Source organism: Taurulus bubalis (genome assembly GCF_910589615.1).
Source record: "Taurulus bubalis genome assembly, chromosome: 7".
NCBI lineage: Eukaryota > Metazoa > Chordata > Actinopteri > Perciformes > Cottidae > Taurulus > Taurulus bubalis.
This window is the reverse complement of record NC_136595.1, coordinates 14,957,403-14,970,309: the sequence shown is the minus strand read 5'-3', so window position 1 is coordinate 14,970,309 and position 12,907 is coordinate 14,957,403. Positions and strand designations below refer to the sequence as shown.

Sequence of the window (12,907 nt, the reverse complement as noted above, 5' to 3'; positions counted from 1 at the left end):
TGGTCACCATTTCGTGTCTAATAGGATAAAAGGATCAAGTGAGGATATTTTGGATAGATATGAATGTACACTGCAACATGATGGGTTGGTGGTGGCATACAACAGCAAGGTCGTAATTCTGGTTTGTTTTATTTCCAGTGGGGGGACATCCTGCCATACAGCGACCCAACTGTTGTGTTTTTCTTCCTGACGGCGTTTGCCACCGCCACCATCATGCAGTGTTTTCTCATCAGCACATTCTTCTCTAAAGCCAACCTGGCTGCTGCATGTGGAGGGCTGATCTACTTTGGGCTTTACCTGCCATACGTACTATGTGTGGCTTGGAGAGACCGTCTCAACACCACCTACAGAGTCCTCGCTGTGAGTACACAGTTCTAGAAAAAAGTTAGTTGTTGACAAATTAACTTAATGAACAGATGGAATTGGAACATTAACCATGACATTCAATGTATCTAATTCATTAAATGAAACTGAGCTTCAACACCCAAAAGTATCGCAGCATTTAAAGTGTCCTCGTGCCACGATTGAAAATAGTTTGTTCTTCTTTCCTCAGAGTTTCCTGTCTCCTGTGGCCTTTGGCTTCGGCTGTGAGTATTTCTCTCAATACGAAGAGCAAGGCGTGGGCATCCAGTGGTACAACCTCCGATCCAGCCCCGTGGAAGGAGACTCATACAGCTTCACTACCTCTATAGTCATGCTTTATCTGGATGCCTTCATCTATGCTACTGCGGCCTGGTACATCGAGGCAGTGTTTCCTGGTATGATGATTGGAACTATATCTGCACAAAAAACTATTTGGGAGTATTGTGTGTAATTTGTTTTGTATTGAGTTACAATAAAGGGGTTAGGGTTAATAGCTAATGTGAATGTAGGCCGAGCATACCCCTCTCTCTCGTCTCTGACAAACAAGCAAACTACAAACTTTTAAAATTGTCTTAGACTTGTGTTTTAGTTTTAGACAGGACTGGAGATCCTAATTTGAAGACATCATTTAATTTAGAGAAAAAATATTTAAGGTGTGAAAGCTGCAACTTCAAGCTGATTTAATGTGGTCAATAGTTTTTTAATCTTGTGAAAGATATCAAATTAAATAAATAATAGTATTTTATTTTCTAAAATATATATATATATATATTTTAGCTTCTGGTTTGCTGCCATGGGTGTTTTGATTATTCTTAAAATATTTAGTTTCGATGTAGTATCGGGGGTTCTGTAGGTTAGCTTTACCATGTACTCACTATGTAAGTGACACTGGTTTAACTGGTTCTTTCATCAAAATGCAGTTATCAAATGATCATTTTGACTGAATTTGTTAATATGTGTGTGTGTGTTTTTCACCAGGAGAATATGGGATCCCCCGGCCCTGGTACTTCATCTTCCAGCTCAACTATTGGGGTGGAGTTCCCCTGGAGGCTGGCATGCCGATCCCCCCCGCACCGACAGAACAGGATGAAGGTACAAAGCTCTCAAAGCTGCTGCACAGCCCTACACAGACCTTTTTTTTCTGTTATAGTCATTTAAAGGTAAAATCCTGACTACAGTTGGCTTTCTTTGTCTAAACCACAGTGGAAAAGTATTTTTCCAAGCCATCAGTTTGTAAATAGAAGTGATACTACTAAAGTACCGGTTTATTGTTGTCATTTTGACAGCTGTCTGTAGTCGTCTCCTCTGGTCTTTACTGTCTATGCTGGTTGTTTTGTGTTATGTTTAATCCAATACACTAAAAGTCAAGTTAATGTGCTGAGACAATAAGCCCATTAAGTACAGGGGTTAAGAGTACAAGGAGACTGAAGCTGAGAATGATCATCAGTCCAGACTTTACATTGTTTCTGTTGTGTCGCTGCGTCTGGCCTGTGTTATCCATATTCTCTTTCATTTTGGACTTGACTCCTGTAGTAAAGTTAGGGGAGCTATGTTCTCGGTTTGTAAAAACATATCGTGACCCTTTGGCTGATGATTTCTGCTCACATACTACACTTTTATTATCAATTATAAATCACTGTGAGAGTAGAATTAGCAGGTAATTGGCCATTGTAACTCCCCCACATTTATATATATATTTTTATATTTATATATATATATATATATATATATATATATATATATATATATATATATATATATATATATATATATATTTAACGGTACATTGTCCCCTCTAAACACATACAATTGTTTTCTGTCATCAGAGAACATTGAACCAGAACCCACTGACCTGATCCTGGGTGTGAGCATCAGGAACCTGGTGAAAATATATAAGAAGGGAGCCAAACTAGCCGTGAATCACCTCAATCTGAAGTTCTACGAGGGGCAGATCACCTCTTTCCTCGGCCACAACGGAGCCGGCAAAACCACCACCATGTAAGGAACAGAACTGATGAGGGAAAGTCGATCACAATTAGCACTAATGTGTTCTATCATTATGTGTCTGAGGGCTGTTTAGAATTGAAGTTTTACAAGGATTTGATACAAAATGAATCACTTTGGTTGTGTACAAGTTCAGGGGATGTGATCTCTTGATGTTTACCTTTTGTCATCTAAGTTATTGCAATGTTTTGGGCTTGTAAAGGATAATAACAGTGAAAAGATTTAGTTACTACACCAGCATCAGCACACATATGGCCACAGGAAAAGTCTGTAAAAGATAAGAGATGTGTATCTAATTTAAAGTGGAAGGTGTGCTTCAACAAATATTTATTCTAATGTGTCTGATATTTGTCAGATCTGTCCTGACTGGCCTGTTTCCACCGACCTCGGGCACTGTGTACATTAAGGGGCTGGACATCCGTCATGACATGGACATCATCCGCAGGACATTGGGAGTTTGTCCACAACACAACGTACTGTTTGACATGTAAGGCTTGTCTTTCCAATGTCTTCTATGTTCTGTTGCTAAAAACTAGTAACAATTGCACATTGTTTTTGAATTACTATGGTTAGGTTCGATAGATTACAGAAATTCCACCTAAGATTTCATACATCCAGCTTCTTTTGAGAGTCTATAAAATACATTATATTATGAGTAATAACCAAATGTATTAAATCATTCACATTACTATGAAATAGATGATTGTTCTGAAAATGTTATCGGGTAGGCCTGGAATTCACCAGAAAACACGTTTTTTTTTCTCTCTCTCAGACTAACGGTGGAGGAGCATGTGTGGTTTTATGGGTGTCTGAAGGGTTTGTCTGAAGCAGAGGTGAAAGCTGAGCTGGACACTCTGCTGAAAGATGTCGGCCTTCTGCATAAACGACATGAACAGACCAAAAACCTCTCTGGTAAACTTGCTAGTTAGATTTTTGTATAAAAACAAGACTCGTATATGTTTTGTAGAGGGTATGTCAACTTTGTCTTTTCCCTCCCTTTGTTTCTCTGTCAGGTGGCATGCAGAGGAAGTTGTCTGTGGCGATAGCGTTTGTCGGGGGCTCTAAGGTGGTTGTTCTGGATGAACCCACAGCCGGGGTTGATCCATACTCACGCAGAGGAATCTGGGATCTACTGCTCAAGTATCGCAAAGGTGAAGGATAGCATCTGTGAATCTCATTGTTTTTCTGATTTTGGGGGGTGAGAGGAAAACCACATTTTAAAGGGCCTCAAGCCAAAAAGGCCAGAAAGCAATGTCAGCATGAACCGTTAAACCAACCATGCGGTTTGGAGTGACAACCTGATAGCTGTATTTGTTTTTACTTGAATTGAAAGTCTACATAATCACCCAAGAGTGGGATAAATAAAGTGCTGAATAAATAGAGTATACTTTGCCTGATCCAGTCTTTCTATTGGAACCTTGCTGTAAAACCTGGGTGTACTTTTCTTTTAGGAGATGGCTTTGATCTATAAACTGGCAGAAAATAACCCCACATAAACCCGAAAACAATTACAAGCAAAATCCAAGACCAACATGAGAGACCTGTAAAATATACAGATGACAAGTGAAAGAAATAGTCCATATGTTATGTCTTTCTCCATCAGACCGGACCATCATCCTGTCCACCCACTACATGGATGAGGCAGAGCTGCTAGGTGACCGGATCGCCATCATCTCCCAGGGGAAGTTGTGTTGCTGTGGCTCACCGCTGTTCCTGAAATCCCGCCTTGGATCTGGCTACTACCTCACTGTGGTAAAGAGGGAGGGACTGGACACCAGCACTCCCAGCAGCACCAGTATCTGCACGAGCACCAGCACCAGCACCAATAAACTGCCTCCTCTCAAGGTCTTTTTTTACTTGAATTATCCTGGAAAATTAACATATGCGAGCTTTACATTTTTGCTGTTACATGAGTTCTCAAGATGTCCATTGTTGAAATAAAAAATGATGATGGAAAAATAATAATTGAGTGTTGATCTATATCTTGGAAAAAATAAGTTCAGTAACTTAGATGGGGTGGTAGCAACAGGCCAGGAGTAAAACAAAGACAAAAAACTCATCTTTGTGTTTCAGGACAGTGAGTCATCCATGAGTGAAGACACCGGCCTGGGAAGTGAGGGGAGTAGCTCATGTGAGTGTTTCACTGCTGTATGGCCTCTGCAGTTAACTGAGGTGCTTCAATGTTAGTTAAGTGCAGTGCTAAGGTCTTACTAATTGTATGATGTCTTTTCTTATCATTGTCTTCACTGCAGACCTTGCAGCGATGCTCTCCCTGGCACAGCACCACATCCCGGGTGCGAGGCTGGTGGAGGAGTCGGGGCGCGAGGCGGTGGTCAACTTGCCGCAGACGGCAGCCAAGGACAGCAGCCTGGGCATCTTCCTGTCCGAACTGGATCAGAGGCTGACCGAGCTGGGCATCAGCAGCTACGGTCTGTCAGACAGCACGCTGGAAGAGGTGAGACATTTACTTTGTTTTGATGGATAAATAAATAAGCTACTTGATGCACTTGCCAGAAACCTTCAGAAAACAGCGTCCATTTTTTATTTTATTAAGCCACCGACGTACAGCATACGACTTGGTGAGTGCCGATGATTGTATTGGCACCTTGGTTTTGAGAGTTTCAATTATTATTTACTGTTTCTGGTCACCTGCATCCTTTGCTAATAGCTGACAAGAGAGATTGAAACAGAAGACTGAAAGACAGGAAAGTTGTGCTGGGTTCAAAAACTGAAGAAAAAAGGCTCAAGGCTTCTTCTGCCCTCACTATGCATGTAGGTCCACAGCTCTGCAGCCAGCCAAACACACGTATAAGCCACAACCAATAAAGGTTGAAGGCAGCAGTTGGCCATGAAAGTTTCCCCTGAAAGCAATTGTGAAACTGTGAAATAGATGTTGGATAACACATAACTAATAGTGATTATAAATCTGCAAAACATGATAAACTATAGATATCTTTAGAGTCAGACAAATGGTATTAGTAGAGAAGCTCAAGCTTAACCGTGCTTTATCTGAAAGGAGGGATATTTGTGGAGCAGCCATGGTCTTAATGGGTTTAACGTTGGCATCAGATTAGCACTGATAGTGGAGTCTGATAAGTTTACTCAGTCTTAGGCACTCACCCTCTGCTACGCTGACCTTTGTAAATCCGCTTGATGCTTTTTTTTACTGCCACCTGCTGTCTGCAGCTTCAGCTATATATATAAGGGCCAGAAGATCATTTTCAAAGCACTTCTTTAGCAAAAAAGTGAAAATCTTTTCTTTATATACTTGACAAGAAACCTAGTAGAAGCTTATGCAAGTTAAAATGAATAAAGCTGCATTGGGTGAGAGTCATCTTGGGCCGCAACAGAGAGAATGTGTACATTGAAACCTTTTAGAGTCCCAACTAAAATGATCCACCCACTGGAACAGCATCTTGTTGTGTTTGTGAGCAGGAGTTTAATATCATGGTTATTCTGTTCACTTTCAGATCTTTTTGCGAGTGGCGGAGGAAACAGGCGTGGATGCTGAACCAGAGCTGAAGGCCGGATCTCCCCTCAGGCAGGAGCCAACAGCTGAACATGTTGAAGAACCAGAGACAGGTATCCACAAACACTGACAGACATATGGATGTGTGTACATACCACACAGTGTTTCCATGTACAGTCAGTCTGCTGTTTCATCTCCAACTGTGATTGTTTGTTGCCATAATGCTGCCAGGAAGGAAAACGTTTCTAAAGCAAGGTACCTTCAGATCATTCTGTACTGAAATATAGAGATGTATAGGAAAAAAAAGTGTTATTTTCCCTCCAGATTAAATATACTGCATTTTTCCTCACTCGGTACTTTTAACTGTGAGCCAACAATTAAGAGAGATTTAACAGATTTTGGGTCCATTAACATTGACATGCACACCAATTTCTGTACTGAATTAGCTTTTTCAAATAACTTAAAATGTATATCCTAAATTAGTTGTTGTCATGTTTCTACTACTTTCTGTGGCTCTGATATGACAAGCGTCTCCATCGTGTTTCAGGTCGACAGCACTGACCGAAGTATATGTATCTATAAGCCCAATGTATTGGTGTGCTCACATATACGTCTCTTGTGTTAACAACTTCTTGTAATTTATTGACCCCTTGTATGGTCATTTTGTGTTAATTTTGTTTTCTTATTACTACTCCTGTCAAGACTTCTGTCTGTAAAAAGTGCTATAAAAATAAATGTTGCTTACTTACTTACTTACTTACTCTCACTCTGTGCTTTTCCTGCTTGCAGAACCTCAGGAGACAGACCTGCTGAGTGGAGATGGCCGGGGTGGGATACCCCTGACCGGCTGGTGGCTGACCTGGCAGCAGCTGAGGGCTCTCTTCATCAAACGCTGGCTTTATGCTCGAAGGAGCCGCAGGGGCTTCTTCGCTCAGGTGATGAAAAATATTGACAGCAGCTGTTTGATAGCACACAAAACAAACGGTGTCTCCTATCCTTTAGTTAGTTTAATTATTAGTTGTTAGAGGCTTTGTTTACAAAAAATGTAGACATCGGTTTATTTTTGGTGTTAATGGCTTTAAGTCATTATTTAGATTGTGACAATCTCTCTGTAAGGTTGATTTGTGCTTCAGATTGTCCTGCCTGCTGTGTTCGTGCTGGTCGCTCTGCTCTTCAGCCTCGTTGTACCTCCGTTTGGGAAGTACCCCGCCATGCAGCTGCAGCCCTGGATGTACGGAGAACAGTACACGTTCTTCAGGTAGGCCTCCACCCAAACATTCACCACTACATCAGCGCAGAAACAATTTTGCATTTTTTAATCGGTTTCTTCAGCCGTGAATTGGTCAATTGGTTTGGTCTACCCTGTGCATAAACTGGTCATGCTGTTCTCTTGATGCCTTGTTATTGTTATTTTGACAAGCTGGTTTATTATTTACAGCAATGACGCACCTGGGAACCCGGCCATGGAGAACCTGCTGGAAGCTCTGCTGGACCAGCCAGGTTTTGGTACCAAGTGCATGGAGGAAGACAACAGCACGTAAGACAACTCCTGTGAATACAATCATTTGTCTCAGCAGCTTCAGAAGAAGCTTAATGAAACAGTAATGAAGGTAGTGGGAGAAATGGTCCTGAGACATCAAGATCTTAAACATAGTACGAAGAAAACATGTAATAGACAGCAAAATAATTCAGTTTTCTACAAATGTGTGATAAAATAGACAGAGATTAAAAAACATTTAATTCCTTCCTTACATTAAGACTACTATGTAGATTTAAAGTAAAAATTATGCACCTGGAAGTTTGGTCTTTTGATTAGTTGTAAATCTTTGACCTCTACTGGCGCTCAATAGAAATATAGATGTATATATCTATATATATCTATATATATATATAGATATATATCAGTTGTAAGCTGTATCTCTGTAAACAGCTTTGGGGGGAATCTGTTTGCCTTTAGTTTTTCGTGGTCATTGGATGTACTTTATTTTTAAAACCAGACATTGAGGCAACATTTCAATGCTTAAACCACAAACCTTTACTCCACGTTCATTCCCTGTTCTCCCTGCAGGAGTCCTCAGTGTGAAGGCGAACGGGCTGGCCCGTTCATGCGGCCACAGGTCTCTTTCTCGACCTGGAAAATGTTCAGCAAAGGCAACTGGAGCAGAGACACACCGTCTCCTGAATGTCAGTGTAGCACAGAGGACGTACGCCGGATGCTCCCAGACTGCCCGCAGGGTGCCGGTGGAATGCCGCCTCCGCAGGTCAGTGGTGTCAGGGCAAGACCGATTTATTAGATGAATGCATTGTTGATTAATTAGACTTTGATCTCTTTTTATTTAAAATCAAGCTAATTAAATTAAATGACAAATACATATTTAAGTTAATTGGAAATCTAAAGCCAAAACACAGAAAATATTGAAACTTGTAACATTTTCATTAAATGTTTGCTTGTGCATTGTATCATGTGGTGAAATATACTGTTGTGTGTCTTTGTCTGGCTCTTGCCTTGATTTGTTATCTTTTAGATTAAGAGGCTGACTGGAGACATCCTCCAAAATCTGACAAGTTATAACATCTCTGATTACTTGGTGAAAACATACTCTCAGATTCTGAAGAAAAGGTACTTCATTAAACATAATAACACATTAGTATTTGGTATTCCATTTTATTTAGTTACTTTCTTTTTAGGGTTTTTGTTTTGATGAAGATTACTAATGATACATGTAAGGATCTGAAATACATCACAATTGCCTTCCCTTCTCGTGGTGTTTGGAAATTTAGCTTAAAAAACCCTAAAGACACAATTTTATTTGGTCAAATGTATTTATTAGTTCTACCCTAAATAAGTTGATTGTTTTATCTTTATTTGTAGCCTACATACCGTATGACTCTCAACCTTATTGTTTTATACTGAAGTATACTTTTTTAGGAGACAACATGTAATATAAAGAACATTCAGAGCATCATGTGGTACACATATTGTCCCCCAAACTAGCCTGATGATTAAGATATAAGAATGAATATACAATAATGCTTTGAAAAATAATACCAACATATTTTAAATATGAAAAGACTGAAGTTGTTAGAACACTGATTTCACTGTTTGTGTTTCCTTTAAAGAAAATTATTCACACATTCACGCTTTTCCCTTTGTGTCATTAACAGCCTAAAAACCAAGAAGTGGGTGAATGAGTTTAGGTAAGCTGCGGGTTTAAAACGTCATTTTGCAGGCACAATATCTGCAGTTCTTATAGCCATAAAATGGCTTGTAGACTGTCTTTAACATAATTCTTCTAAAGGACTGACAGGAAACAAACTGCTTTAATTATAGATATGGAGGTTTCTCACTCGGGGGCAGCGCCACTCAGACTTTATCTCAAGTCCACCATGTCCAAGACTCAATCATGGCGATGAGGACTCGTTATCAAGTTCAGCAGGTATAAACAAGGTTTCAAGCATGTTTGACTGATACTGCTGTTTTCCTGAATGTTCTTAATGTTCTCTGATGTTCTTTGATTCATCACAGAACAGTTCGCTGGATCATCTGTTAAACAGACTGCCGGATTTTCTAGAAGGACTGAACAGTCAAAACAATGTCAAGGTAAATGCGTGTCTGTTTATCTGTTTGTGTTCTCTCCTCCTTTTCTGTGGATTGTCTTTGAAGAAAGAAGTACTTACAAGAGTTTCTCTCGTTGCTGTACTCAGGTGTGGTACAATAACAAAGGGTGGCATGCCATGGTGTCATTCGTCAACGTGATGAACAACGGCCTGCTGAGAGCAAGTCTGCCACCAGGTGCAGAGAGGAAAAGACACGGCATCACAGCCTACAACCACCCACTCAACCTCACCAAGGAACAACTCACAGAAATGGCCATGTTAGTTCACTGCTGTGGAGTTTTATGGGTTGATGTTGGTGGATTTGGTTTCTTGTTCTTGTTATATTAACCCAATTTCTCTCAAGAGTTACATTCAGCTTAAGTAAAACAGGAATTATTGTGTATGTTGATAATATGTGTGTTTCTGTGCCTGACTGTTCCCTGATTCCTCCGTCAGGATGACCACATCCGTAGATGTTCTGGTTTCCATCTGCGTGATCTTTGCCATGTCCTTTGTGCCGGCCAGCTTCGTCCTTTTTCTGATTGAGGAGCGAGTCAGCAAAGCCAAACACCTTCAGTTTGTCAGCGGGGTGAAACCGATCCTTTACTGGCTGGCCAACTTCACCTGGGACATGGTCAGTGCTCAAGAGAGAGGAGACATTTTCCTTACTCTTATCAGCCTCAAGTTAACCCTTAAAGGTTTTCACAATGTGACAACAATCTCACTCTGCAATTACGTTAAGTCATTTTTGTATCTTATTTGGTGGGATGAAAAAAAAAGTGATATCTCTTTAGAGATATAATACTACATGCATTGCAGAGGTCAACACTCACTGGAATAGATGAATTGTTTCAGTGATGTTGTACAGTTTGCCAGTTGAGGTTTACAGAGAGTTGCTTCTTCCACAGATCTTTCCACCTACATTGTATTCAGATAATATAGTTTCACTCTCAAAATACAAGTAATACAAATCTGCAAAAGTAATCTAATATACTTACATTTAATTCTGTACACAATTTAAATTATGCTTTGTACCTTATCAACCTTGTACAAAAGCTAAGGCTGTGTTTGTATACACAACAGCATTGCATGAAAAAATGCCACCTAATTCATCTCAATGATGTGGCTGTATTTCTACAGCAGAAATACATTGAAATGCTCCGTCTAAAAAGTTTAACCTGGTTCAACTTGTTTTGTTGCAACAAAATTTGACATCATCTTGTCCCATTGCATTTTCTCCTGACTGTTTTGGGCTTAAAACCTTAACCTAAACTCTGTCAGGACTTTCATGCACGGTAATGCTCCCCTTAATTCTCCAGTCAATAATGTGCTATAGATGATTCTCAACGGAAAATAATATTGACAAAGACTTCCTCTTTTTCTAAAATGTCATCTTGTCATCTTGTCAGTTGAACTACACAGTCCCAGCCTCCATGGTGGTGCTGATCTTCATCTGCTTCCAGCAGCAGTCGTACGTCTCAGAGTCCAACCTGCCTGCTCTCGTCCTGCTTCTCCTGCTCTACGGGTGCGTTCAGGCTCAGACTACACTGACTTCTGTCCTCGCTGCTACACTTCTAAAACCATACATTATCAAATTTACCTGGACTGAATGATCAGAGTGACTCGTGTGGGTTTCCGTGCTAAAGGATAAACTGTTTCCAGCATGTTGAACTTAATTGCTATCGAGAACATCATGAGTACTTGAGACATCATGTGCTTCAATCTGGATTTTTACCTTTTTCCTTTCGTCATCGTTTACAAAGGCCAACACGTTTAGAGCAGTGATCTTTAAATTGTATCATTAGTCACAGGATTATTTCTAATATGGAATGAAATAAACCCCCATGCCAAAAAATACAGGTTTGAATTGTTTCCATATAAACTTCATTTACTTTTATGATAAACAATCGTCTCTCTGTAAACAATGTCTCTATTTTCCTAGTTGGATCATAGTCTGTGGCAAAAGTAATGACTCTGTATTGAATAACCTCATCGTCCTTTTTAGGTGGTCCATCACCCCTCTGATGTACCCAGCGTCCTTTTTGTTCTCAGTCCCAAGCACAGCCTATGTAGTCCTGACCTCCATCAACCTCTTCATCGGAATCAACGGCAGCATTGCCACCTTTGTCCTGGAGCTGTTTGTTGACGAGGTACAAAGCGCACCAGTCTGCACGGGAAATGTGACAAAAAAGAAGAAGATTTAATGCAATTTATGTGATTTTTTTTTTTTTTCTTCTTAGCATCTGAACGAGGTGAACAGGATCCTGAAGAAGGTGTTTCTCATCTTCCCTCATTTCTGCCTGGGACGAGGACTCATCGACATGGCCAAAAACCAGGCCATGGCAGACGCTTTCCAGAGACTGGGTACCTGTATACGTACATATATGTATATATATTTATATGGTGATAATTATTTTAACCCAAAACATTATCATCCTGTGGGCAATTGTTGTCTGCATACTTTTAACTTGAACTACTTGTTGGACTGCAGCAAACACACAGGATGTACGATCTATAAAAATAAATATATGTAAAGATTGTATTTGCCTGTGGTTCTCCTCCTCCAGGCACGAAGCAAACACTGAACCCTCTTCAGTGGGACACTGTAGGGAAGAACCTGTTCGCGATGGCAGCTGAAGGTATTATCTTCTTCATCTTCACCATACTGCTACAGTACAAGTTCTTCATTCGCCTTGGGTAAGTTTAAAACAATCCTTCAATATTTTAATGAAATGCAGACAGATCTTTTGTTTGGAATACGATCTGCAGCATCTGTACCAAAATGATACAGCGTGATCTTGTACCGCCCCGTTCAGGTCGTGGTGGGCCGAACCTGAGATGCCTCCGCTTGGTGCAGAGGATGAGGACGTCAACAGGGAGAGAGAGAGGGTCAAAAGTGGCAAAGCCCAATCAGACATCCTCTCCATGATAGACCTGAGCAAGGTACAACCACAATTCGGCCTAAAAAGTACAACTTAAACTGTTTACGTTGTTAACAGTCCTGTGGCTGAATCACAGCAAATGTTTGCACTCAGTTGACATGAAGCATAACCCATAGAAAACATTCAAACTACTAGTTCAAGTCATGTTTGGAAGAGCTGCATTTGTATATTTTTGTCTGCCATCATGCAACATTTTTGTCATCCTAGACTGGCAAATTTCTTGCTGAGACAGAATTGTAGTACATTTCTGGTTGATGGTAAAACAAAGGACTTTTTGTTTTGCAGGTTTATAAATCAGGCAGGAAGCCAGCAGTGGATCGTCTCTGCCTTGGGATTCCTCGTGGAGAGGTGAGTGATATACACCAAAAGAAGCACTATTTACATAATATTACAATGAAAACGCACACATTGTCTGACTTTTGTTCTAATCAGCACTGTTTGTCAAACTTGTATATCTGCTGTAGATACAATCAGTATGCCCCATAAGAGGGATTTTGGATATTGCCAATTATTTTATCACTGCTGCTGCTGA

At 40.3% G+C, this 12,907-nt stretch overlaps 1 protein-coding gene across 1 annotated transcript in view; it reads left to right on the top strand.

The window, feature by feature from the left end:
* The window catches only part of abca7 (ATP-binding cassette, sub-family A (ABC1), member 7), a gene marked incomplete at its 5' end in the record, with an annotated part of 30,182 nt that overhangs the window by 10,969 nt on the left and 6,306 nt on the right, over positions 1 to 12,907 (top strand). Inside the window, 27 exons of the mRNA XM_079221428.1 lie at positions 139 to 360; positions 554 to 758; positions 1,342 to 1,455; positions 2,190 to 2,361; positions 2,723 to 2,854; positions 3,140 to 3,279; positions 3,381 to 3,518; positions 3,971 to 4,212; positions 4,441 to 4,498; positions 4,620 to 4,822; positions 5,838 to 5,949; positions 6,626 to 6,771; positions 6,970 to 7,094; positions 7,275 to 7,373; positions 7,905 to 8,097; positions 8,362 to 8,456; positions 9,002 to 9,034; positions 9,168 to 9,273; positions 9,363 to 9,437; positions 9,542 to 9,711; positions 9,890 to 10,067; positions 10,843 to 10,958; positions 11,439 to 11,583; positions 11,674 to 11,797; positions 12,001 to 12,130; positions 12,250 to 12,376; positions 12,661 to 12,723. Of these exons, the coding sequence (XP_079077554.1) occupies positions 139 to 360; positions 554 to 758; positions 1,342 to 1,455; positions 2,190 to 2,361; positions 2,723 to 2,854; positions 3,140 to 3,279; positions 3,381 to 3,518; positions 3,971 to 4,212; positions 4,441 to 4,498; positions 4,620 to 4,822; positions 5,838 to 5,949; positions 6,626 to 6,771; positions 6,970 to 7,094; positions 7,275 to 7,373; positions 7,905 to 8,097; positions 8,362 to 8,456; positions 9,002 to 9,034; positions 9,168 to 9,273; positions 9,363 to 9,437; positions 9,542 to 9,711; positions 9,890 to 10,067; positions 10,843 to 10,958; positions 11,439 to 11,583; positions 11,674 to 11,797; positions 12,001 to 12,130; positions 12,250 to 12,376; positions 12,661 to 12,723 (3,663 nt within the window). The remainder of the gene's footprint in view (positions 1 to 138; positions 361 to 553; positions 759 to 1,341; positions 1,456 to 2,189; positions 2,362 to 2,722; positions 2,855 to 3,139; positions 3,280 to 3,380; positions 3,519 to 3,970; positions 4,213 to 4,440; positions 4,499 to 4,619; positions 4,823 to 5,837; positions 5,950 to 6,625; positions 6,772 to 6,969; positions 7,095 to 7,274; positions 7,374 to 7,904; positions 8,098 to 8,361; positions 8,457 to 9,001; positions 9,035 to 9,167; positions 9,274 to 9,362; positions 9,438 to 9,541; positions 9,712 to 9,889; positions 10,068 to 10,842; positions 10,959 to 11,438; positions 11,584 to 11,673; positions 11,798 to 12,000; positions 12,131 to 12,249; positions 12,377 to 12,660; positions 12,724 to 12,907) is intronic.